Below are 27479 nucleotides of genomic sequence, written 5' to 3'. Positions count from 1 at the left end.
TGAGATCATTTGAAAGGCCCAAGAGCATTTTACAGAAACATAAATAAGTGGATGTTCAAGAGAATGTCTCAAATATCATTAGCTTTTCTTTGCAAAGGCGCATAGAGAAATGTATGCTACATAATTATCTGTCTGTATCAGAACAGAAAAATACACGTTGATATGCGTCCTTTCATTTGGATGTCTGATTAGATGTCTCAGTTAATTTGAACCAAAAGCCAAATATCCCTTTTGGCTGTTTGAGTTTACGGTCAGGCTGGCCCGACGTTTCCTGTGTGGGTACAGTGGACTATGTAGTTTTCTGCTCTTACAGAAACCCTGGGTGCGCAGCAACTTTCTGGAGCGAGGGGGCGCGGTCCCTGAGCACACCAACCCTTTGACAGGTCCTCGCGAGCTATCCCGACATGGATGGAGATTGGAGATTCTAATCTTTCTCTCCATACTTCGTCGCCGGAGCCCTGCGTCGAGATTATGACCTGACAGCGCTTTGACAGACTTATTTTCGAGGGATTAATCGAGACGGGGACTAAAACTTTAGACAGTGAACTTTCAGGAACAGAAGAAAATGAATAGAGACTATTGCTTACAGTTCTTATCATCAAGGTGCAAAGTAGTTGAAAGATAATGAATTATATTTCAAGCGAATAGAACAGAAAATTCAGTAGTCTGCCTAGCCCACGTCAAGTGGATGCATGTTTGATTCTTTTTCGAGTCTTAGTGCGATTAGTTTATCCCATATCACCAATGCAAACACAGAACAACTTATTTGAAAAGTAGCCTATGCATTACATAGCTATGCAACAGGAACGTTTGTTGAAAGTCCTTGTGATAGGAGATTTAGGTGTCGGTAAGACGTCTATTATTAAGCGCTATGTCCATCAGATCTTCTCTCAACACTACCGCGCCACTATAGGAGTGGATTTTGCACTAAAAGTGCTGAACTGGGACCAGCAGACTGTCGTGCGCCTACAGCTATGGGATATTGCTGGTATGTCTAAATATTTCCTTCACTATTCACTTTTCCAAGTTGATGTAACATTATGTTCTAATTCGTCTATTAATTAGGACGCTGCACAGCCTTATGTGGGAGCTTACTTTACGATCTGTGTAGGCAAGCAGCAGTTAGGAGTTCTGGTCTAAAACTAGCGAGCTAACAACAGGCATGCAAAAACACAAAACTTCAACAAAACTGACTAAGCGTACTGGAAAACATGCCAGCTATTTAAGTCTGAGTGCGAATGTCGTTTTGTCGTCAGGAAGGGGTGACTAACACCCATCCACATGACATGCTGATAAGATCTAACATTAACCTCACTGTAAAACGAGAAAGTGCCGCAACTAAAAGGGAACCCTTCCGTGTTCTGTTCAATTTGCATGCACACATACTGAGAATTGTAGCATGTTTGTCTACATAGGCGTAAGTGCTTATAACACCAGACCTTTATTTGTATCGTTCTGCCTATGATATAGCCTATGAGCAAGGCTTGGCCTAAAGAGTAGTCTAAAGCAATGCACATATGTGAGAAGCAATGAAGAGATAATGAACACATTGAAGCACAGTTCCCCTTGTCTGACAAATACTCCCATCAGCACAGTCAGCATTTTGTGTCGATTTGGGTCTGCCTCTGTCTTTCCCATCTCAGGGTCCTCTAAGTAGAGAGAATGTTTGTCTCGTGCTACCATCAGCTGGTCTATCCTCTGCCCTATCCTCTATTGGAATCATGTGAGACCAGGTTCCACCTCCTGCAGTTGTCACACTTGGGTAGCATGCCCAACACAGCAGAAAAACACACCGTGTAATGAGATTAACCCTGAAACCAAACAGAGAGTTGTTGTTGTTGTTGTAGGCGATTAAAAAAAATATTGCTCAAGTAACGGTGTAGAGTGGCATGCTGGCTTGCTTTCAAAATCATGAGGTGTGCTTTTGAAATCCTGAGGAGGCCTCAACATTGACTGCATTTGTTTATAATAAATGCTTTTAACTTGACAAAGCACCACAGAGTGTCACAGACATTCAATACTTGCTGTGTGTCTGTTTCATGTCTCTCTCCAACAGGGCAGGAGCGCTATGGTAACATGACGCGCGTGTACTACCGGGAGGCGGTGGGCGCGTTGGTAGTCTTCGACATGACCCGTTTCTCCACTTTCCAAGCAGTTCTCAAATGGAAAGGTGACCTGGACGCCAAGGTGGCGCTCTGTAATGGCCGCCCCGTGCCGGTAGTCCTGCTGGGAAATAAATGTGACCAACAGCGCTATGGCCTCTGCTCGAAACTGCCCAAGCTGGACACGTTCTCCCGCGAGCAAGGCTTTGTTGGCTGGTACGAGACCTCTGCCAAGGTGAACCTGATGAGTCTTTGTATGTTTTGCACGTCTGCGGATCACATGTGCCATTTAGGCCCAAACCCTGGAGTAGGCCTGTCCCTAGCCTGGGTCAGGGGTCGAGACCACGTACCCTCCAGAACCAACAGGGTCTGTGGTGCAGCTTAGGCTGTGGTCTTAGAAGTGGATCATGTGATACTGATGCTGAGGATTCTTTAGTTATATGTATGATAATTACGTTTAAACTCCTGCAGGTTTACTCACTGCTAGTCTAGCAGGAAAACAAAAACAAACAAACAAACGGAATGTCTGTTGGTGTTTGCAAGGTTTTTGCATGCCTGGTGTTAGCTCGCTAGTTTTAGACCAGAACTCCTAACTGCTGCTTTAAATCATTTCTAAAGTAGTTTGTGTTGACGCAAGACAAAGTGAACGTATTGATATTCTAGATGTCTCTACAGCGGCTAAGTCCTGTCACTGCAGTGTTTGCATTAGAATGTGTGAGGCAAGGTATTTAATTGATCCAAAAGGCCAACTGACTGTGAAGCTCCTTGTCAGCTATGGTAAGCATAACGGCACTTTGAATATTTTACAATGGCACGATAACTGGGACTGTTCGGTTGATTTTCCCTAGGTACATAAAGCCTTGGTGTACAAAAAGCTTTCATTGCCGGAGGCTCTATTTAACATGGTTCACATGAGGTTGATCCACGGTGTTGCTTTATATAGGATATAGTATACAGTTGCTTTATATAAGTAGAGTATAGACCACTTTGATGGGTCATTAGTTAACATAAAAACATTAACTGGTGCACTTGGATATTTAAGTAGGAATAATTCATGGATGAATCATGCCTGTAGGAATGTACGTAGTGTTAGTGAAGAGCATATCACATGTAATTGTCGATTATTATGCAGTTTCCTGAGACTTTGTATGTGTCTGTAAACATGGAGTAATAGACTACATATCTTAAGGTAAAGTTTCACATTTACAATTTAGAAAAGAATATGGTTGATACTGGTATGGTTGATACAGTACTGATACAGGAATATGGTTGATAATATGGTTGAATATACTGTGCGACTATTCACAGCTGTTTTCCAGCGTGTAATGAATCTTGCTATCTCTATCTCTTGCTCCTTCTTCTTCTTTGTCCCTAACTCTTTCTCTCTCCCACTATAGGACAAAACAATACGGTTAAGACCACTTCTTTACTTGTCTGTTATTATGTTAGTCATCATGTAATGATTCTTATGACCTCTCTCTCTCTCTTCGTTTAACTTCCTTCCCCATGTAGGATGATACAAACATCGAAGCAGCAATCACGTGCCTGGTGGAGAACATTATGTCAAGCAGTACAGATAACGTGCCTGCGGACTCAGACCCCAACGTAGTCATCCTACCTTCCTTCGACTACAACCTCCACGAGAGAGGAGGTCCGAGCTGCTCTGGATGCTCTAAGCTCCTACCAACAAACAGAAGAGACCGGAGGGAGTGAACAAATAGACAGAGAGAGTGGGAGAGAGAAGAAGGGAGGGAGGGAGGGAGAGAGAGGGAGGGAGAGTGAGAGAGGAAGAGAGGGAGGGAGACAGAGAGTGGGAGAGAGAAGGAGGGAGAGAGGGAGGGAGAGCGAGAGGGGGAGAGGGAGAGAGGGAGGGAGACAGAGTGAGGGAGAGCGAGAGGGAGGGAGAGAGAGAGAGAGTGAGAGTGAAGGACCAGCGAGAGAGAAACAGTGAGATAGAAAAGATAGAAATAGCGGATTGAATTCCTTCACAGATGAGATGTATGGTTTAGTTATTCGTCTATCACTCTCACTTGAGCTGTAGTTTTAATTACACAGCAACACGGTTTCATGTGTCGGCTTTTGAGTAGGAGTTTGTGAGGTAATGACATCCCTACATAACACTCTTGGTACTGATGGTGTTTTGTGCTCAAATAAGCAATTGTGTTGACAAGCTACGACTGACGTGCTGTGACACCTGTGTTCAAAAAATGAATCTGCAATCAATAAACACATAAATTCTAGTTTGCTCTAGAAAGATCCTTTTCTCAGACTGAGGTATTAAGTTGTACAATTACATGATCAGCATGAAACTGAGTGTATGATAATATGACCGGAACACTGAGTGCCTGATTAAAAATTCACAGAACATTGAATAGAATTGATTGTCATTTTATGCTCATTCTTTGTGAAAGGAATAATGCCTGCCTTTGCTTTGCTCTGTATGGTCTAAAGATAACGGACAGCCAGCTGCTAATTTCTGCACGCCACCATCATCATCTCTACCCACCCTTCACCCCATTCATTGTCAGGCCAGGCAGCTCTTTCATTGTCTACTTCATGACTCTTCAGCGCCTTACAGCACTCAAATACAGAGGGATGTATCCATACATCTTAATTATCTGTATGGAAATTATGAACTTGAATTGATATATGACTAATATATATATACTAATAATATTATAATAAATTCTCAGTATCCAGTTCCATCATACCTTAGTTTGCATACCCATCTGAACTCATCAGTGGCACTTGGTGACGGAGGTGAAGAGCATTATAATTCAATCCGGTTAGCTTTAAGCACTGATGGAAAGAAGCTTTTCTGGCTGGGGGTGAGGAGCGCGTGAGTGGGATTGATCTAAACTGTTAACCATCATGCCCTTTGTGTGTATGTCATGTTGTTCCACCCCCTAGAAGGAACACGGCCTCCATCTGATGCAGAACCGCATGGTTTGGGCCGGAACCTTCCGGACATATTTACCATTTGAGTCTAGGATTCCATGCTCTCATTTTCTTATTAGTCCTCAACTTCACACTGTGCTGCGACATCTCAGCCAACCCGCTTTCCCCTCTCTCTCTCTCCCCCCTTTGTAATTGACCTCACGTCTTCTCGTTGCTTAAACTAAATGCCACAGAGAGGGGAGCAGCGAAGCCCACGCGCACGAGTACAACATGTGTATAATGCCACTTGCTTATTAAACCACACAGTGCATATGGCGTGGCATCTGTTTTCCAGGCATACCAGGACCGAACAAGAGAGCAGGGGTAGTGCAACAGCACGGACCCCATGTTACTTTCCACCGCCGTGACAGTTTGACAACGTGCAACTACAGGGCTGCAGTATGTTACACTTGTTGGGGAAATACAGAGAATCCAAGGGGAAACAATTACCACAACCACAACCTTTATATGTTGTGTAAATAATTTATTTTTGGGATAATGTCACCACTACACATTCAAAATGCACTGAAATTAATCTGGGACTGGGATGAAATATCACATTGAGGACAAATGTAGCATTTTATGAACTTAAACTTAAAACTATCAGCTTTTTAATTATTTTATTTTAACATAAAGTTTATTCTTGATGGGATGGTAAGTCCACAGCACTTCAAGTTTCTGAGTACCAAAGAATGGTAATGCCAGTGATGCATACTTTCTTTTCACCTTCAGACCGTGTGTGGAGAGCATATACTGGCAAGGAGACTATATGTGTGAAATGCTTCACGGCATATCTACAAAGGCCTGTAGAAAGTGTAAGCCTTCATTCATTTATTCATGGAAATTATCAGGAATGTGAAGAAATCAGCAAGTAGCTTGACCTTCATGTTTAAAAAACATCTACACTCACTGTCATAATTCAATGAAGTCATTCTTTATCAGACAGTCACAATGATTCAACCATACCTTATTAACGTTCACACAAAGCTCAGTAATAGAGCAAGCAATTTTTCTGTCACAAATAGAACGGTTTATTCCAGAGGAGACGAAGGTCCTTGTGCGGGAGGTCAGCCTGACATGAAATCATTTAGAAGTTTCACGGGGAAAAAATGTGTTGAAGGAAGTCATTTTGGAACTACCACGTCTGTGCACTGACCCAACCATGATTGCGCTTAGGATCTTGCTCATGTCATGAAATTAACAACATGATATCATTGTATTGTTTATGTTATTAAATTGTATTGTTTATGTTAATAAATTACCTTTAGGCCATGCACGGCGGACTCTGCGTGTTGCCAGATGCGTTGCTCATCAATGAAATTAGGGGCCTATACGTCTCTTTGAGGAGCATGTCAGGTTCAATTAACAGATTAGCCCACTTTAAAGGGCTTAAGAGGACCAATTACCTACGTTTTGCGCACATGAAATTGCCCTTCCTAGACAGTTTGACTACTTGCCAGTCAGACTTGATGAAGTGGGTTTGCACAAATGTTTTCATTTTTTTGAGCGTCTACACACGCCTCTGAAAGTGGACTCTGGATCTTGCCTTGATCCGCAGCCATTTGAGCAGCACTGAACAGACCTGGATCCAGTCAGGACCTACAGCATACAACAGAAGAGAGTAGAGTTCACTTCTGTGCAATATCATTTCAATGACAAATGATTCAAAATTGTATCACCTCTCAAGAATTGCATTATTGCTAAGTTGACAAGCAGAGCATTTCCTCTCACGAACAGTAAAAAACAAAGACTTTAGAAAGACTGTATTGAAAATACAGGCCTCAAAGTTGAAACTCAATGCAACAACAGTGAATACACCCGGCAGCATTGAAACAAAAATGAGTACACCTGTGCTTTCCAACTACCCATATTGCATGAACATGGTTATAAAATGACCTGTGGACACCAGAAATGTCTCACTTTTGGTCCTATAGGCTGTATCTATGTCTACATCATGGCTCCCCATGGAAAATAAATGCCAGAGAAATGAAAAACTCTGGTTGTGAGACTTCACAAAGATGGAAAAGGATACAGGGAGATCAGTGACCACTAAAAATCAGTCGAAACACAGTTGCAGAAGTAATCAAGAGGTATAGAACAAACCATAGTTATACTGATCATAGCCGCAGTGGCTGTCCTCCTAAAATGAGGTACACACCAGCGTGTTTAAGTGTGCTACTTGTTTACAATCTCGCTGGGTGCTTTTATTTATTTAATTGTATTTATAAAGCACATTTCATACACAGAGGGATTAAATGAGCTTTACATGTAGAAAAGCAAAAGGAAACAGCACCGACTGTGTATCTCTTTCAGAACACTGAATAAACCCAGGACGTCACTTCCCCATCTGGAGTGACTAGAGGTGTACTTCCGTAATTAAAGTGCAGTAAGATCAGAGTGCATATTTTAGAGCTCATTCATAGGCACATTTATTTTAAACCTGGATTTAAAAATGGCTACATTTGGGACACATCTAAGATCTTCTGGCAGTTTGTTCCAATTGCATGCAGCTAAATGCTGCTTCACCATGTTTAATTGGGACTCTGAGCTCTATAGCTGACCTGAGTCCATGGATCTAAGAGCCCTACTAGGGTTGTATTCTTTAAATACATTCTTCCCAAAATACTGGCTGACAAGATGATTCCCAGTCCCCTGTAGCTTGGCAGAAGAGGACTATTCCAACATAATGTAAAGCACACTGCCAAAATCCCGCAATGTTTTTCTAAAGTAGAAAAAAGCTATGAAGGCTTCATGAAAACTATGACCTGGCCAAAAATTGGACTTGAATCCAATAGAACACTTTTCTATGTTAAAGACAACAGTAGAGCAAAAAGGATTGAATCTGTCATCAAAAATAAAGGTGGACAGATGAAATATTGAAAAAATAACATTTGAATCTCAGAAATGAAGGATGGACTGCCTTGTTGCATTGAGTTACTGTGGGGACTGGTTTAATATAGTAAATCTAAACTGTTCGTTGTTAATTGCATATGAGCAAATACCCCACTGTTCAACCTAAAAAGTAATGCAATTATTGTTAGATGATACAATTTTGAATCATTTGACATTTAAGTGATGCTAGTGATGCTGCACAGGGGTGTAGGCTACTAACTTCTGTTGTATAATCTACGGTAGGGTGTGTCGTGTTAGCTGGTCATTCTATATCTGACTCCACCTTTGTGGTTTCTCTTTATCGTTCGATTTTGCCCAAATTCACATTCTTCTGTGCTTCTGCGCATTAGCTTCGCCCGCGAAACATCTTGAATGGACTGCATAACGTAACTTTCGTGCAATATCCCTGACAAGGCATGTAGGTTCCATCAGGGTAGGCTAAGAAAACATGTGTGACTATGAGAGAGAATGCGCTATAGGCTGTCTTGGCTCGGGGGTTGATGACGAACGGCAAAGGCTCAAGGTATGCGTTCACTCCCTTGCTCACCCTCAGCTCGCTTGGCTGCTGGAGTTTCGGGCGGTTTACTCGTTGTAACTGTTCAGTGGGCTACTCGTAATCTATAATGGGGGATCTATAATGCTTTATAACCGGACTGCAAGCGACATGAATACACCCCGGTGCCAGAGGACCTTTTCAATTCATTGACTTGAAGACGAATGGAGACAATTAATTCGTAGGCTATAACAGCAGAGTAGCCTACAAGGTACACACACGGCTAATAAAGAATGACTACTTGTATTAATGTGTGCCAAAGAAGCCTGAGTGAAGTTTAATTCAACCTTTAATGATCATGGGACATGCTATTGGTGATATGTAGCCTATTTCTGAAGAAAGGTCTGAATGTTTTCATGACCCAATGTTTTGTAGGCTGTTTACTTTGACTGAGTTTTAACAATCTTCTGCCTTCTCAAGGTTGTCTCACATCAAGATGCTTTTGATCGAAATTGTACTCCTGTCGTTATTTACAATAAATACAGGTAAGCCTATCACTGAATTTCACAATATACTGAATCTGAAACCTTAAACTCTTACTGTTTCACATACATATGCATTAATATTAATGATATCACATATTTTCACTGTAGAATATTACTCATAGTTTTCTATAAATCAATGAATTAATGTCATCTGTCATCTTTCAGCACAGTCTCCAGATCACCCACCAATCATCAACAGCGATATATTTCCAGCAATGCCTCATCTCCTGGGACAGTCATATCTCAGTCTGGTCTTGCTGGCGCTGACAGTGGGGTTGTCCGGAGGAGTGTACCTCTGTGTGCTACGCTACATCTGCGTTGGTTGTTGCCAGCCTGTCCTGGTTGGACCTGAGGATCAAAACATCTCTGGGGTCGTCTAATACGACTCCGTGTCTGTCTCCGAATGCCCCACAGTGTCTTGAGAATACACTGAAGCAGCTGCACAGCAAAGGATCACACCTCTATCGACATTGTAACAGTTGCCAATATGGAGGCAGAGTCAGACCTGACCGCACGTTTAGGATTTTTTCCCCCCTCTTTGGGAATATGTGAAAGGATTTGGGATGCATCATATTCCCCAGCGGAAACACTTCACGAAGTGGCACATCAGACATACTATTGCATTTGTAGCAAAATGACAGTTTGTAAGCATTTGCTTCTTGTAATTGAAAGGCAGTTGTTATTGTGGTCCTCAGTCAAGTTAGAACAAAATGTGGTGTGTAACTGAGACAGTTTTGTCACTGTGGGGTACAATTAATTGTAAGTATAGGGTTTGTCTCAAGAGGTGTGGCTATTTAGAATGCAAAAGGGCAGATTATTTATAATTGCATCACATTTGCATATTGCTTACCTCTGTGAGTAGGTCATTGCCCCTGGCACAATGAACCTGATTGACAGGTAACACTTTTCTTAGAATTACTTTTTTTCACTGGGAAAGAGGTAATGGACTGGTTGTTGCCATGGGCTACTGATGGCTCCTGTTGCCATGGAAATAAATCCTCATGTTGGCCACTAGATGGGGCTCAGCTCAAAGTAGTGCGGCACAGCCATCCTGAACCAAATGGAGGGACACAGTCACAGCCCAGGTGGTAGCTGAGACTGAAGCGGCTCCATCCTCATCTTTTGGATCAGGATCAGATTTACCCATCAGTCAGCCTGGAGAGGTATCTGTGCCTACTGATTAGATGTATGCTGTTGTAATGGCTGCTTATAAAAAGGAGTATAGATATTTTTTGTGTGTCTTCATCGCAGACCATTAAAGTATTTCGACAGAACCTGCTGGGCATTATATGTTTGACATATTTTTGGTCTTTTTGAGAGAAAGGTGAAGTGACTCATTAATGATATGCCTCAGAGTCATTTAATTTACCCTCAAAAAGCAACCAGTGTAAAGTACAGCATGTTGGCACCCCCACTACTTCACTGGATTTTATAAGAAGACATTATAAGAAGTTCACAGTTTCTCTCATTACAATCCCTGTAAGTGAGGTTTGGTGTAGCGTGAGTGCTCATACTGTCACATTTAAGTAGCCTTTATAAATTATAAAATGTGATCAGTGTTCACTGTAGTACATTAGACATTTGCTTACTGTGGTGAGTTGAGGGGCTGAGGTTGTCTGTAGGAGGAGATCATCCTTAATATGATAAAACAGTATTCAGTATTAATTTGACTGCAAAAGCAATATCCCACATATCTTTCAATATGCTGTTGATTGTTCATTTGTAACATGTTTGTAAACATATTTGCACATGCTCATTAAACATTGTTGGACATTAAATAAAAGTGCAAAATGGCTTAAAATGCTTGTCCCCTGGCTGTGTTTAGTTAGGGAAGAACTGACTTAAAGAGACAGTATGCAACAATTTTCTACTGTTTGAAGCATACTGTTATTAGCAGCTAGTACAGCTATCACCTTCAAATTAGTTTTCATGGTATATGGAAATTAAAAAAAGCTTTCACAGCACGACATTGTCAAAATACATGAGTTAGCATTCTAGCAAGCCTTTTTATCAGCACCAACTGTGCTGCTGCTGGAGTCTGTACGGTTCCATGTCTTTTCCATAGTTAGATTACTCATTTTCGACCAACATTCCTTACTAAGCACCATGTTAATTGGCGGGGATTGTTTATGGCTCGGTCCGAGCCACTGTGTTCATTTTCCGTTTACAAAGCCAGGACTATGGGTAAACACCAGACTTTTTTTTTAGCGCAAGCACTGAACTGACAGCTAAAGGACTGTGAGGAGTTTTTTCTTACATGTTCTGACTCTGGCACAAATCTGGTCACCTCTGGGCCACTCAGATACTATACTGTTAAAATAAACGTGTCTGGGTGTTTTTTTTAAACAACGGCTTGCTGAAAAAAGGGTACCTAGGTAAGATGTGGCGCAAGCAGATGTTCAGCATCGGTCAGTTTAACCAGGGGGTTGTCAGTTAAGTCTAGTTTTATTCATTTTCTTTAACCATAGAAAGACAAACCCTCTCAAACTGCTTCTCAAACATTATTTAACTAAGTTGGTTTATGACCAACACCCTATAATGGCTAGTTTTGGTCCAATCTACATAGTTAAACAATGACATGCCATCTGTCATGCGATATTGTATATAGCATACTACTGGACTAGTCCACTACTCAAGTTAGTCTCTTTTTGACAGTGGCCTCCATTGGAATATACAGGGCTCTCCCAACCCAGCTCATTAGTGTCAAGTGTTTTACTATAAATGGAAATGTAATGTTTTCTAAAGTCTTTCTCCCTTGCTCTCCTTTCTACAGAGAAGGACTCATATTTCTATAAGTAAACCAAACTAATGCGAAAAACTTCGAATACGATAAAGGTATCATATGACTACGCCTAATTCTTTCACTGTGAAATGTCAAATGTCCAACTCGACAACGGGGTGTCTAAGCTTACACACTAGTGCAACCTCACCCTACCCTCCTTAAAATTTTAGGCACATATTGCTCAGAGCTTATATCAAGAGTCTGGTCAAACAAGGACATGCATTCAGGCAGTCTATTTCTCGATGCAGTACGACCTTAAATGTTTTGACAGATCACTCCATCCACGAGAACACACATCTGGGTAGATGATTTTAAATGCGTAAAAATGTGTGGATGCATTATCAAATAACGATATTGTTCAAAATCGTACCTGCTATATATATTGTCATTCAACAACCTTTAAACACATAGACTACATCCACCTTAAAACCCTTTCACTGTCTCAACCCGGTCCAATCATTCCCGTCTGTGATCACCTGATTTCTGCTCAGCCATTTTGTCTCGAGTAGTTTCCTTGCCAATGCATTTGCTTGGACACCGGAATAACGATTAAGCCGACAACACGAATGATTTTGAAGGAAGCTCTGCTATTGAGCACTTGACAGAAACAGTAGCTCGACGAAAGGACAGACATCTTTCTGTAACGGACACCTCTGGTGGAGTAGTTTCAATTGATGTGTCCGTACCCGGCACGAGACAGAAACAGGTTGAAAAGGTGAACGTTAGCTAGCTAGCTAGTTGAGCTAGCAGGAAGGCTAGCCAGCCAGCTGGTTGGACCTTGGACGTGTTGTCCAGCTAGCCGTAGCCCGCCAGCAGAGAATCACAGAGCGGCAAACAGCACATTTCACCCGTAGGCATCGGAATGTGTTACCAAGACAGATGTGGTGACGGAAAAATTGGAAACATTATTTACTCCATTAACCAATGACCTAACAGTTTAGTCAGTCATCGTAACAAGCCAAGGCGTATTTCAAGAAAGAGCTCGGCCGCTTTCATTTGACAAGCCATCGTCTCAGTAGTCAAGGTGTCCAGCCACATTCCACTTGGTTAAGGAGTGTTGGCTAGTCCGATTTGCCAACCGTCAGATTTTTGGGAGGCCAAGACTGGGACTTGTCACGGATATCTCATCGGCAATCTTTTGCATAGCTTGCTAATAACGTCACTTCATTACCTGGATAGCCGATTGAGCTAGCTAGCTAGTGTTCAATTGCTTATAGGCTATTAGAGCAACCTGTTCAGTTTAAATAGCTTGTTTTCATTGCCTGCAAAATTATTGGGAACGATAGGCTAACTAGCCAAAGCAGTTTCACTTGCTAACGTTTGCTAGCTATCTTCGCTGGTTTAACATTAGCCTCTTTTTTGCTGTGCAGAGACCGACGGCATTTTTGACGGAGACAGCTCACAAACTGCAAGCCAGCTATTTTTACATTTAGGTTTTGACGAATGTCTACCTTTCATGTGTTAAAATTAACATCTGCATTTTTTCGGGGACATAGCTATGACCATTTGTAACCGACCTAGTGTGTTTTCTCTTTTCAGTCATAGGACTTGTTCTCGGTTCGAACGCTGCAGCGGTATCATTAGCTAACAGAAGCTAGACTGTAGTAATTTTATAACCTAGCTAGCTAGCCTACTCAATTAATGTTAATCAGTCTGTTTGCCGAAGCTACCTGACTAGCTTTTCTCATTCAGTTTGCGTCATACTGTCAAATAGGTTGAAATCGCTTGTTAGCCAGATAGCTACCCAGTTGCCTCAATTTTCGACCTACGGAATCAGCTGCATTCATCAACGTTAAGACAGTTTTGTAATGAGCTGGCTGGTAAATATTGTGTTTGGGTGTTAAATTAACGTTGGCTAGGTAAACACAATTGGACTCAATTTCTGACATCCAGTGTTGAGGAGATCTGTTTCACGCATTGAAGGTTCTTGCTACAGCCTTGTCTAGCTGCTATCTTGCGTATTTCCTCAGTAAGCCGGTGTTGGTTGGCAAATTCCACCTGCTTCTGTCTTTGCAGTCGTTTAAAGCAAAGACATCGTTGTTTTTACCAGCGAATTATTGTAAGTTGACTCAACCTTAGTTGATAAAAATGTCTGGGCAGTCAATAACGGACCGGATTGCGGCGGCTCAACATAGCATGACTGGATCAGCTATTAGTAAAGCTGTCTGCAAGGCCACGACGCACGAAATCAGCGGACCCAAAAAGAAACACCTGGACTGTGAGTATTTCATCATTGGTATTAACGTTCATCTGTTATCCGCAGTCTAATGTGTTTTCATATTCTCCATGACGGTGTAATAGACAGCAAGCCAATAATTGATATGAACGGCACACCCTGTACCGTCTGCACACCAGTCTTTTATCTATAAATGATTAGAGTGGTTGCCAAAAGTAGCCTTATGACGCCTGTGAGAGTCACTAATATATGCATCACAACAGATGCTTTATCTTTAATCGCAAGGGTCCAATTTGTAATGGCAGTATGAGTAAGGCGGACCCTAACTGTTAAAACGACCTCACAGAAGTGGAATTGCTGATCATCTTCACAGCGTATAACCGTACCGTGAAGCATTTTGTCAGACTTGTAAATGTACCAGGTTGACTTAAGTAATGGCCTGAGATCTGCACTGGTAAAATGCGCCTAGTAGTACGCACAGAGGTGTCACATGGACGCCTTATGTCACCACGTCAGTCCCTTGTCAGCCTATGATGAAAGTAACGCGAGTGTCACCGTGGGAACGATGAAGGTCAAGCCATTGCTTCTCTGCTCAGCATTGAGGCACGTTGCAATTGCACAGATGCTTAGACAATACAGGATGCAGGGCTTCAGCCAGACCACAGCGGTTTCACAATGTTGAACTACAGATCATGGTGTTCCAGGCAGTCATAGGTGTGTCTGTGTTTTGTGTGTGAGTGTGGTGGGGGTGGGATGGGGTGTATGACTGTTTACAGAACCATATCCTATTCAGTTTCCCTAAATGACTTTAATGCATCATTTGCCCAAAATCAAAGACTGTCACTGACTGCTTTTATAGTATATTTATATATTTTTAAGAGCCTGTCTTGTAAGTAAACATTTCACCCATCTCAGTGCAACACCGTCATGCGATTTTAAGGCGTCTTGCTTGAAGAATGGTAGAAAGGAATGGCAGTGGTATTGTGTTTGAGTGGAAACACAAGCAGATCATTATTGTAATCAAGTGCTGGAGAAGTAAGTATTGTGCCATCACTGAAAGTGGGGCTTTTTTTCAGCAGGCAAATGGTTCTCAACATTAAACCTTTCTAATAAGGCGAGCCTTTTTGCCTCTATTTTTCATCTTTTTCTTTCCAACCAACTTGCAGTACATTTATTTCAACATGTTTCCAAGTCACAGATTTTTAGCATTATTTACCAGTGTGCCACACTACAATCTGATGTGAAACATTTTCATAAAGGGTCTATTCAAGGATTGTTCTGCCCCCTTAATGCTTTTAAACCTAAAATTTGACCAGCTCCATGTATGCACTTTAGTGCTGTTCCACCAATTAGTCTGTGTTAGATACCAAATGAAATGACATGAATCATGCAGCTGAACACCTGTGTTTTTTTTTTGACAACCATTTCTAATGATCTAGGCAAAGAAGAATTGCTGCAGTCAGTTTCACTTCTGGTATTGGTCATGTTTGACCAAGGTAGCAACCGTATCCAAGGTGCTTAGCTGTGGGCCAGTTAACCTGTCTCTCCACACACAGTGACATTGACCTTAGATTTTCAAACATCACAGGCCCTGTTGATTGATTGTCTCCTGACGTACAAGAACAAAGAATAGTGCATGCATCAATGTAGTGTTAGTACTCACAGCTACTTGGAAGAATGGTTGGAGGAAGAATATCCCATATCCTTTAGATATATCGGAACAGTGGATGGGCTTGAATACATCCTTAATTCACATGCACAGCATGATGTGAAGTTGCTGGGATTAGTCAAAATCATGAGTGGACAATGTCATAGCAATATGGTGAGAATGTCTGTAGCCAGGTTCTTATCATTCCCAAGCCTTAGTGCCCTTGATGTAACTAATCTGTTTTTAGACCCCCAGTGTCACATGCTCTGAATTAAATATCATTGGAATTAAATATTGCTACCAATCATTTTTGATCCATTAACTTAAAGTGGGCATTTTGTCCTCAAGACCCCCTGACTATGGACTACACATACAGGTCTCTATGTTTTATTTTCTGTGGAGCTAGTTTAAAAAATGTAGGGGCATAGACAAATACGGTTTTGTGGTAGAGGGAAATCAATGGTCTGAATTTAGTAAATGGCAACTCTTCTTTGGCAATCGGGTGGGCAAAGTTAAATTAGACTTTCAGTTTGCCGAACAGCTTCCGGAGTTATCATGGCCAGTTGCCTGCTAACAGTGGCTTGTATGGTGTGTGGATGGTTGGACTGTGACCGGTTGACGGACGGTTCATTGTAGTCTATTCTCTAGGCCAATTAACGTTGTTTAAAGTCACGACTTGCACCAGTGCGCCTAAATATTTTTTCACAATGACATTTTTTCTCACACTTTTGGTCACACTGTAGAGCCTTGCCTTGGATGCTCCACCAGTAAAAGATGGCAGGCATAATCGAAGGTGACATGAGAATAAAGGCTAACATTTCATGCTTGTGCCATCGACAAAGGTGGAGTCATGCTTAGTGTCATCTAAACTGTCAGGGATTTTCATCTTGGATTTTTGGAGCGGCAAGCGTAGCGGCAGCGGAGGTCTGAAATCATTTAAAGAAATGAGTGTGATGAGATCTGGGCCCCAAACAGACCAGACAAGCAGACAAGACTGCTCACCCCATTGCCAAGCTGCGCTAATGTTTGTGAAGGGATTTACATGGCTGCTGAGTCCTCTTCCCAGTCCCGCCATTCTTTTACTTTGACTGATAAGAGCTGCTGGGTTCTCTCTCCCTCACTCGCAGCCTCCTCCTCCTCCTCCTCTTCTTCTCTCACAAGGTAGGAGAATTACTCTCTACTCTGTCTGTTTCAGTACTTGTCAAGATGTCCCTGCTTGTCAAAACTGAACATTTCGAATCAATTTTTAATGCCCCTTAGCTGCCGCTCATTAATCTGCAAGAACAGGCTTTGGCAAAGTTGTATTTGAAATCCGTGTTAGCTTGTATTGCAATCTTTTTTTAGTGTGGCTTTTGCATTACATGCAAGACCTCATGCACGCTCTCATGAATATACACTAGGTTGCCTTCTCATCCCCCCTATCCATTAGCTTTGTGAGAAGATGCCCTGTATGTTCACTATAGCGATTGCAGCCAATGCTGATCTGCAGGTTGTTATGGACACAGCAGGGAGGTAAGATAGAAAGAAGGGCATTTCACTGCAGCACAACCTCCTCCAGAGTACAACACAGTGTCCTGGGCTACTGTATTAAATGAATTGAACTCCCTTGACCCACAGCTGCGTATCGTAGCAGTGTATCTGAACGAATTTCACTCCACATGAAACAAAATGTTCTTCTTACCCTCCTTTTGTTATCAACACTATTTTGAAATTGAACTGACAGTTCAGACTGTTTGAAACTCCCATGGCTAAAAGCAAGGAGTGCAGTTGCATTATCAAACAAGGCATTGCACAGTGTAGTATTTACACCCCATTCGTCTCCGTGACTACTGTTATAGGTCTTTTTCAAGGCCTCTAGATTAGAGATGGTGTAGGCTAAGCAATCTTGCCATTTTTAATGGGATATGCGTCGGATCACTAACTGTTGTGATGGCATCTATATTGCAGTTGCTGCAACGTAAGCAGTCTAGCACTTTTATGTTTTCATATCTGTTGTTAGCCTTAAACTTTTACAATTTCTGCACAGTGGTTTTTGCCTGATGTATAGTGGTTGAATTGCACCTGGTGAATATTAGGAATGCTCACGACTGAGAAGGTCAACAACACATGCCAGGAATCAGTGAGGCATTGACCTTGAAAATGAATAGAATCAATAGCCTTTTGTTAACTAACCAGTTATGTTTTAGCTCACGTTTTTTTCCCCCTCCAACTTGATTGAATACTGAAATTAGGCATTCTGTTATCGGCACAATACTAATTAGTTTGCCAATGCTTTGTGGCTCGGTGGTGATTTGGAATCATGACATTCACATTCATAGATCACTACCTGAGTTAATCAAATGCATCAGCCTTGATGACCATAACCATAACGTTACAAATGTGAGCTGGATGGCAAAACACAATGTGCAGTCTGTTCCCTTTCTAACCAGCCAAGTACTGTGATTTCCGACAAGGACGCCGCGACAGATTTATGAGCGCAGTGTGACTCCTTGTAATGAACTCGTTAATGGGGCTGACAAAGCAGAGACTGGGGGCCCTCCTGAGCCACTCGGGGCCCCGGGGTCTGGGTGTCATGGCTGCTCTGTGTTTGTGGGCAGCTACCCAACCATACTACCGTTTTGTGTGTGTGTTTGTTTGTGTGTGTTTGTGTTTCGGGACTCGATCTAGAAAGTCAACATCATTTCCGCTGTGGTCTGTTGCCTAGTTCCTTGGGCGTTCTTCTTGTTTGATGTCTCATCTTTGTTCTTAAAATATGGACACCAGTGAGAGGCCATCTGCGTTAACTGCCTGTGTGAGCTCACCAGATTTATGTGGAAGCTGCCACTAACTTCTGTTCTGTGTAGCTACTAGCTAACAGAGCTACCAGTCTTTCTTCACATTGGGAAGCTCTGAGCATGACTTCAACAGACTGGGGTTGCACCTTCTAAACACACAATGTATTGATGCATTGTTTTCTAACATCTGTGTTCCAGCAGTGAGAAGGCTGGATGTACTTTTACCTCCCTGTTTTACTGTTCTGTTGAACAATTATAGAAACTCAAGACATTTTTAGCTCAATCTTTTGCTGTAAACCAAATGGACTGTGTTAGAGGGAAACAGAATTATTGTTTTCTTCAGTCACCGATTTAGTTTGATGAAACGGCTCAACTCTGAGTAAACAAACAGATGTTGTTGTGTCTGTTTTCACTCACTCTGTGGATCTACAGTCAGCGGCCTCCACAAGGCATGGTGTCGGTGGAACAGTCGGTTCTCTCGCAGTTACTCACGTGTTCAAAATGCTAGTATATTTTTAGATGTACTGTACAGAGCCTATGGCTGATTCTGGCGGCTTGTTTTCGTGCCTCTAAGTGCCTCTACGCTTTTCTCTCTGAGGACCGCCATGCCTAGGCTGAGCCGAGTTTGATTCCGAAACCTCAGTATGCCATGCGAAGCAAAATGAGAGGAATGGGGAGGATTCACTTTGGGGAATTGTCATCTTGATTTTTCTCTTCATTCTTCTCTCTCGCGCTCTCTCTCTTTTCTCCTCTAACCAGAGAGTCGCTGTTCACCACAAATTAGGGAGGTAATTGTCGATCTGTCTTCAGTCTCTGGCTTGAGAGATGGTGTGGGAATTTTTTGGGGCCTGGCTGTGGGATTCCTCACAGCCATGTTGTGTGAGCTAACCCTTCAGGAATTCCAGCCTGCTGTTGCAGCAGAGAAAGAAGGAGAGGGAGGAATAAGCAGCGAGAGAGAGAGCGAGAAAGAGAGAGAGAGAGAGATAAAAAGGTCCTAGTCATCATACTCCCATCAAAAAGGCCATCAAAACAATAGGCGGAATTGTGTGGGTTTGTACATTTGAAATCACTGGCCTATTGGAAGATTTAAAATGACAACAGGAACAAAATTACATCCTCACTTAATCAGTTCATCATTCATTGAAATGTAGTTGATGCATTCCAAGTTCATCACATTTGTGAATGATACAAGTATCCAAAATGATTTGAATAATTTAAAAGCAAAAATGAAATGCACTGTTTAATAGATCACATTCTTTTCAGCCAAAACGAGTTTCCATCTTGACAACCCAGGTAATTAAATGAATTTTTAAAAAAGTATTTGTTTTAAAAGTCTGCCAGTTTAGCTGGTTCAGTCATAGTGTTGAGACCACACATTATTTTGTGCCATGAGGGACCATACCCTTACTGTGTTTGCCAACTGTGTTTCTCTTACTGTGAAATGTAGGCCTAAATTCAATAAAAGCATACATTCTTTGCTTAGTGTGAGTGATCCGCCATATGAAAACAGACCTACCACACTAGCTAGCCTTCTCAGTTACCAGTGCTTATATCAGGATCATCATTTTATTTACTTAAACTTACAATAAAATATTACCCATCAGGACAACACCAATCTCTTCAAGAGCCCATGCTGATTTTTGTTTTGCTTTGTTTAAAGCACATGTATGAAACGGATTGCGCTATAATCCCTTCCTCTTCAAACCTCTTGATGTGTCACAATCTACTATGACGGGCTGACTATATATAATTCAGCTTCCCTCCTGAGGTCTTGTTGGAAGCTTTGGTGAACTGCATGACAGTTGCCTGTTTTCATAGAAAATGGATGAAAGATAGGTCTTTGCTCTGCTTGCGTCTATCTTCACTGTAACAGCGTGTGACCTTCATCAGCATTGGTTGGTCCTCTCTTCCACTTGGCTGTGTTTAAAGTAGCTATTAGGCTGTCTGCACTAATATCACTGATGGAAATGCAAAGCTTCGTGATGAAGCGTATATGAGCATGTCGGTCTGAAACAGAAAATGAGTTCCTCAGTATTACCTTACATTTCTGCTGTTTTTAACTACTATTACCAGGGACGGTCCCTTTTCTGTTTTTTTTTTTATTATTATTTTTTTTATATTGAAGTCTAAAGGACAAAACTAGTAGCTCCTCAGAATTTGGGTTCCTTTGTCCCTCCTCATATTTCAGACATGTTTGACATCTGAAGATATGACATCCAAGCATTGCTTTGAAACATCTGATCTCGGGGTCTACAAGGTCACCGGTTTCAACAACATTTCCATTAAAAGTCCATTTGAAGTCCCAAAGTGATTGCCACCCCAGACTGACCTGTGAGTGACGAGGATGGCCGCAACCTTCGCCATTGACAGCAGTTGGCCATTTTGAACATGCAGCCGCCTCATTAAACCCCCCCCCCTATCTTATCGCCGATCGCCAGCAGGGGGGAAAAGGGCATTTGGCATTTGCCACACCCCAGAGTCGGCAATCCTTTAATCTGTCGTCTGTCTGCTCACGGCCCCCCGATTTCAGTGTGTGTGGGGGGGGGGGGGGGTCTCATATGGTCTTGCTCTACCTCGGCAGTGAGCCTGGAGTGTCTGCCGCAGTTAATCCTCGATGTGGTTGATCTGGCTGGGGGACAGATGGCATTGATCTTGTGGCCGGTGATTAGTAATTATGCGCTTGCTAGTGGTTAATTACCCTCTCGCTGTTTTTGGTGTGTGTGTGTGTTTGGGTTTGGTCTTTCTTTAGGAGGGTTGGGTGTTGTAGTTCAGGTGTGGTGGCAGTGGACGGAGGCCAACAGCTGGACCAGATGCTGGATTTATTCAGCTGACCACCTGTCCCCTCATATACCCCTCCCTCCATCTTTGTTTCTCTCTCTTCTCTAGGTCCCCACACCTGTGTTTAACGTTCCCTTGCTGTGCCATCCCTCGTATGACTCTCTTTTTGTCTCTATCCCTCCCTCCCTCGCTCTTTCTCTCTGTCTCTCTCTCTGTGATGCCCTCGTTGACCACTGGCTCTCTGCCAGGTTGGTCTCGATGTTACGCATCGCTCTGGCAACGCATCTGTGCTTGTGCCCTTGAAGTGGTCGTGGTTCCTTTGAGGGGACGTTGCTTGATGACGCAGAGATCAGTATCCCACACACAGAGAGAAAGAAAAAGACGCAGCTTCCTGAATGACGTTTCAAAAGTCATTCTCTCTCTCTCTCTCTCTCTCTTTTCATACCTTTTAAATATCCTGCGTGGCCTTGTGGAGATGAAAACCACCACCCTTTTCATCTCTACCTGCGGGAATCAGGATTTGCCCCCTCAGCCATCAAACGTCACGCCTGCCTGACCTTTTCGATGATTAGCTGTGTACTTGACTGCTCACACAGTCGAACACATCCCCCCCACCCACCTCCGTCCTTTCATCCTCTCCTCTATATCCATCAACTATGACTGGTATTTACTAGCCCCCCCCCTCACACACACACACACACACACACACACACACACACAACCTTCCCCCACCAGTGTCCAAATGGCCTCTACGGCAGCCCCTACGCCAAACAGAATGGAGGGAGGAGGAAATTAATTGAGCGCATAAGGATGTTGTGATCATTTATATGGTGATGTATGATATCGGGATTATCCTGATGTATTGTCAGATAGTGCATCAAATGCCAAGGATTAGTAGTCAATTATAGATATGTAGTACATCCATGAATGGACTGCTAGGGTAAAAAAATTATATATATTTTTTTTTTCACAGTTCACCCCCCATTGAAGGACTGCTAAATGTAATTCTTAGTCATTATCACCGAGTGTTTTTGAAAGGTTTTACATTTTTTAAGCGGGAGAAGAAATGGTGTGATGTAGCCTAAATGGAATAACAAAGGCCCTGGCGATGCCAGCCCCCGTACAGACCAGGATGTCTTAGGAGGACGTCTTTATTATTTGTTGTGTCAGGATTCCTCTGGTACCAGCAGGTCCTAAACCCCCACCCCTTGAAAGAGCTGCAAGGACTAGAACAATGAGCCTCTGTGACAGCACGCTCACTGGATGCCATTGAGGGACAGGGGAGAAAGTGGGTGACCTCACTCCTTATCGTGTGGTTGTTGACTTGACTCGGGACATGGCTTCACCCCCACCCCCCTCCCTCTGTCTCTTCTGCTCTCTCTCTCTTTCTGTATGTCTGTCTGTCTTTTTCAATATTTCCCCTCTTCCCCCTGTCTCTCTGTCTGAATGTCTATCCGCACGCCCCAGGCCGCAGTCTGTTGTGTCCCTCGTCTCTGGTGCTTATTACACGCGCTGCTGAGCACACCTTGCTATGGATAACCCAGTGACCGGTCGGTAATGACTGACTGAGTGACTCCTGTGACAGCGACACACACGGGCAAAACCGCTGTCCTTGGCTGCAGATCGCCTCCTGTTTGCTGGAGGAGGAGATAAATAATTCAGGTTAAAAAAATGAATAAGTGAGTGGAGAAAAAAAAAGAAAAAGCCCCTTTTGATGGGTTCATAGCAGGTCTGCGATGGAGAGAATCTGTGTGTGTCCAGAGGGTGGATGTTCACAAGGTTGTGGTCTCTGAAAGGGAGGAGAGGGATGAGTGGAGGGAGGGAGGGACGGACGGACGGACGGACGGAGGTGAAAATGTTCAGCCATGCGTGCGTCCCTTCCATTCCTCTATTGGCTGTCTGATCCACATGCCATTTGATGACGTAGAACTGATTTTTCTCTCTTTCGATGTCTTTCTCTGCTGCTGTCCATTTAACAACCCCTCTCCTCTCCTCTCTTCCCTCTCTCTGCCCACCCTATCTTTCCAACTCTTTCTCTTTTGTAATTAAAGACAACTAACTGGTGTGTGTGTGTGATCAATAACTTCCAAATGCGCCGCTCCACTTAAACTGATTAAGTCTGCACATATTTCCATATTGGAGCCATTTGCTCTTGCACTGCTACTCTCCCTCCCTCCCTTTCTCCATCTCATCCTCATGCCCCCCCCCCCCCCCCCCCCCCCCCCCCAACACCCCTGTGGGTACAATCGGATCCCAGACTTGGCCTGCCTGCCTGTGTGTGTGTGTCTGCCTTGAGACAAGGGGGAGAAGTGAGGGGAGAAGAGGGTTACAGTCACAGCCCCGGAGTGCTGTGTGGCGAGTGGAACTACAATTTAAAATTCCATTTCTGAAGGACACGTGAGGGTGTCTGCCCCCCTCGCCCCCCTGCCACGCTGGCCTCAAGTGCTAGGAGCGCCACACCAATCAATGCCGTCATATTTCGACTAGATTAGGTGGGCTGTCTTGTAGGAAGCATTTCCCCGTGGACATGTCTTATGACTATCAATGAGAAGCTGTGGAGTGAATCTACTTTAGCATGTGCTGCATTAGTACTGGCTTTGCTCGATCCCATGTCTGAAGTCTGTTTTCCCGCTAATGATGACAGTGATGAATCGTACGCCATGTGGCCTATAGGCTGTTAGGTTGTGTATTTTTAGTTTCTTCGTGGTTAAGGATAAAGGCCTACACATGAAACCTTGCAAGTACAATGATGTGCCTCATCCTCCACTGTTTATCCATGTATTGTAGGCGTGGGAAAGGACATGAACGGGGGTGTGTGTGTGTTTGTGTGTGTGTTTGTGTGTGTGTTTGTGTGTGTGTGTGTGTGTGTGTGTGTGTGTGTGTGTGTGTGTGTGTGTGTGTGTGTGTCTAGGTGTCAGAAATAGTATTACACCACCATTTCTTTTTAAGTCCCAAATTGACCTCGTTCTTCAATGTGAGGTCTGGAGCCATGAACTGAACAAATGAACAAATGTCATGGAGGGCCTATCACATTGCAATAGACTTTGATTCAATCACAAAAGCATCGCAAATGTGCGTTTGAGTGTTTAAACTCCTTTTTCTTCTAGTGGATTAGGCTAACTTTAAGTTATTCAGTCTATCAGCCATATATTGCGTTTCCTCATGTCTGCTACCGATCTGAAGATAAAACCCTTGAGAGATTAAAGCAGTGAAATATTCCACCCAATAATCGAATATTGCAATTAAATAGTACTGGTAAGGAAACCAATACACTTAATATGAAGCAAAAAAAATTATGAATATTGACGGGGAATAAAATTGGCACCCGCCAAGGTCCAGTGGCGTGTAGATCTCTGTGCTGGTGGAGGAAGGATGGGGGTAAAATATTCATCTTCGAAAAATGGTTGTCTGTCTCTTGAATCCTGTCCTGTTAAAACGGCTTACTGTATCTACGCAACAGGGAAGGGCAGATACCCAGAATTAACTGCAGTTCTTCACAATGCTGCATTTTCTGTTTATTTACAGCATAGATGTTAATTTGCAACCTAATTCCACTTCTTCTGGCCACCTGATAGTGGTATAAAGTTACGCACAGTCTGTCGCGCTAACTGTCACTGCTTCATGTCCCATCCATTTGGTGTCAGGTGTGTGATAGAATGGATTAATGACCGCTGTGAAGTTAGCTTGATATAGGATATTCTCTTGACAATGACATTCACGACAGAGATGGATCTATAATTGTTCTGTCATTGAAAGTTGAATGAAATAATTGCGCATTACGTTATTTTGCATTGTATTCAGTTGTGAAATTGTCGTGTTGACATGACATAATTTAGGGCATATTGAATTGCCTATGGTTGTGGCATTCAACTGTTTATTTTGTCGTTCCACTTGCATGGAGATGGCATTTCAAAATGAAAGTCCCCTCCTAAGCTTGTGCATATTGAAGGGTATTGACTAGAGGAGGCATGTCTGTTATGAAGACTGAGTCCACCATGAGCCATGAGAGCTTGCACTGCCATAATAGACACTCCATTTTGATTATGTGATTGTCCGATTATTAGTTTAGTAATTTAAATACATTTTAAGGCTGAACAAGTACGATTGCATGGAGATAAAACTATTTTAGCCTAATAAATGATATCCATGCTGAAATGAAAACTTCCCTTTTTTTTCTTAAATCCAAGTTATATCTGGTGTACAATGATATGAAAATTACACACGAAAGGTCGTAAATTACGGATGCATAGCCTACAAATTAGGTTTTGAAAATTGATGGTAATTAGTTTTATACCATATATTGAAGATTCAGTCTTAGGTTTGATCAGTCAGGATTCAGGTTTATTCTTGAAGAATGGCGGCCGACCACTTTGTGAGACAGAGACTTTCAGATCCATCCTCCCTCACAGAACTTCACCTCAGCATATCTGACTTGTTCCTTGGGGAACAGTCGGTTAAATACACTGACATTAAGGGGTGTCACCGTCTATTCAAATGGGCCATGCATGCAGGGTTCTTTGTCTCGACCTGGGGGGGAGGTGAGACCAATGTCGCACCTCACTTACCCAGGCCAGAGACAAAGAATATTCACCAAGCAAAGTCCACTCATGGCTAATTAAATCCAAATAAAAGTAACAATTATGACTAGGTATAATATCATTGACTTATTGACTATGGCATATTCTTATGACCTATGCTGGTCCCTTCATTCCCCCTTTTTAAGACTGTATGTCTTAAACATCAGATCATTTAACTATTTTCTTTTTCTTGAGTGAGTGGCTTTGTTCAGTCTTTGTCTCATAAATGTGGCATTCTCTCACGAGGGAAGGCGAAACCCATGTTACAGAGTGCCCCACGCTTTTTCGCCAATTGTGTGGACCTCTGATTTAGGGACAAATTCCTTCACCGATGTTATATCAACATAACCATCCTATTTTTAGCCGTGAGAGCAGAGAAATATAACAGAAGTAATACATATATGTACATGGTACCCATTCGGAAAATGCAGTTTACAAGCGGTGAGAACACAGAACAAACTTAATTACACATGTTAACTCTAAGGTAAACTAAGCTAAAATGAAAGGTTAGGATTAAACAATAGTACAGAAGATAACGGATTATGGGAGATACATTATAGTGTCACAATATTTTAAAACATTTCCTTTCTGGTTACTGAGGGGTACATGACATGGAGCATTACTTTATTGTAATGTGGGTTGATGGTAATACGGTTAAGTGTGTGTCTCTGTGTGTGTGTGTTCGTGTGTGTGACTCCAGAATGTGTGTGTCTTTGATGGTGATGGTAATCGTTCCCGATTTTTCCGTGGTCCCTTGGAGTTGATCGTCTATGATGGTTGAAGGTGTGTGTGTCTTGACACTCTGTGTATTGTGTCTTGCCTTTGTTTAAAAGCAAGGGTTGACTTTCCTTGGGAGGGGGTAGGACGTGTGTGTGTGTTTGTGCGTGTTAGTGTGTGTGTGTGTGTCTGTGACGCTTGGCTTGTCTCAGTTGTTCCCCTCCTGTGGTCTTTGCTCCTTATGGGGTCATTCCACCTATGCATCTCTTAGCATATCAGGAGATTGCCATTTCTTTGAAGTGTCCCCGTCATCTCTTCTTGGGGAGTGGTGGTCATCGGTTCAGGTGTTGCGGTGGTCCTGTGGATTCCAGGTGTTGATCTGGGTTGATGGCTGTGGTCTGAGTTTGTCCTCATTTCGACGTCCTGTGACGTCCGGCATGGCGTTTGTTTGAAGTTCAAACGATTCTGCTGTTCCTTCATCTGTTGATTTTCTGGAATGGTCCCCCTTTCGACACCTTGGAGAGAAGCTGCTTCCTTTTTTGTCATCGCTATTCTCCATATTCCTAAAAACTGTCTGTAACGAGATCTCAGAAAAAGATAATACCGGCCAACACCTCCATGAGGCAGGAAGCCTGTTAGCATACTCAACACATCAGACAATAGACATTTGGTATTGGGTGTGAAAGACGGCAGACAGCTTAATCTCAGACAAAAGCAGGTTTCCTTTAATCTCACAAGAGACATCACATCATCCTGTTATCTGCAAGGTTTGGGCATTTAAAAAAACCACAGACCCATACTAACCAAATAAAGAACTGAGAGTGGGGATTTTGAAAGAAGTTGAATGTTTGAAAGAAATGGAATGATTGAAAGAAAGAAAACGTTTTTAAATCTCCTTCAATTCAAACAATTTCACTTAAAGACAAAGTCAGTGGTCAAATGTAGGTTAAACAGTCCTGTAAGTTCATTCATTCATTCATACGACGGCTGGCCAGCCTACAGGCATACACACACATTCATTCGCTTGTTCAGGAGACAGGTGTGTCCATCCCTAAGAG

The 27479-nt window shown here is 42.6% G+C and overlaps 2 protein-coding genes and 1 long non-coding RNA gene across 14 annotated transcripts in view; all 3 read left to right on the top strand.

The window, feature by feature from the left end:
- The first annotated feature begins 238 nt into the window (after positions 1-238).
- zgc:162171 (uncharacterized protein LOC565931 homolog) lies at positions 239-3849 on the top strand. The gene is made up of 3 exons (XM_012830776.3): positions 239-988; positions 2057-2337; positions 3615-3849. The coding sequence occupies exons 1-3, from the start codon at positions 781-783 to the stop codon at positions 3813-3815; spliced, it is 690 nt and encodes a 229-aa protein (XP_012686230.2). The 5' UTR covers positions 239-780; the 3' UTR covers positions 3816-3849.
- A 4176-nt stretch (positions 3850-8025) lies between these two features.
- LOC116224722 lies at positions 8026-9572 on the top strand. Its single transcript, XR_004165712.2, has 3 exons — positions 8026-8695; positions 8905-8969; positions 9135-9572. It is a non-coding gene; the product is annotated as an uncharacterized LOC116224722 (long non-coding RNA).
- A 2659-nt stretch (positions 9573-12231) lies between these two features.
- The window catches only part of si:ch211-200p22.4 (phosphatidylinositol-binding clathrin assembly protein), a 56029-nt gene continuing 40781 nt past the window's right edge, over positions 12232-27479 (top strand). For 7 of the 12 annotated variants that reach the window (XM_042710501.1, XM_042710499.1, XM_042710498.1 and 4 more), the window contains exon 1: positions 12232-13969. In XM_042710501.1, coding sequence (XP_042566435.1) covers positions 13840-13969 — 130 coding nt within the window. In that variant the 5' untranslated portion in view covers positions 12232-13839. The remainder of the gene's footprint in view (positions 13970-27479) is intronic. The other 5 variants (XM_042710500.1, XM_042710503.1, XM_042710495.1 and 2 more) reach the window with 1 other exon arrangement.

The sequence above is a fragment of the Clupea harengus genome, chromosome 18 (assembly GCF_900700415.2).
Source record: "Clupea harengus chromosome 18, Ch_v2.0.2, whole genome shotgun sequence".
Lineage (NCBI taxonomy): Eukaryota > Metazoa > Chordata > Actinopteri > Clupeiformes > Clupeidae > Clupea > Clupea harengus.
The sequence above is the reverse complement of the archived record's forward strand: the minus strand, read 5'-3'. Positions and strand labels throughout refer to the sequence as shown.

Bases quoted from the DNA above. Each gene is read 5' to 3' on its own strand.
- zgc:162171 (XM_012830776.3), top strand. From the start codon at position 781: ATGCATTACATAGCTATGCAACAGGAACGTTTGTTGAAAGTCCTTGTG. The intron at 989-2,056 runs GTATGTCTAAAT...TCTCTCCAACAG, and splicing joins ACAGCTATGGGATATTGCTG to GGCAGGAGCGCTATGGTAAC. The intron at 2,338-3,614 runs GTGAACCTGATG...TTCCCCATGTAG, and splicing joins GGTACGAGACCTCTGCCAAG to GATGATACAAACATCGAAGC.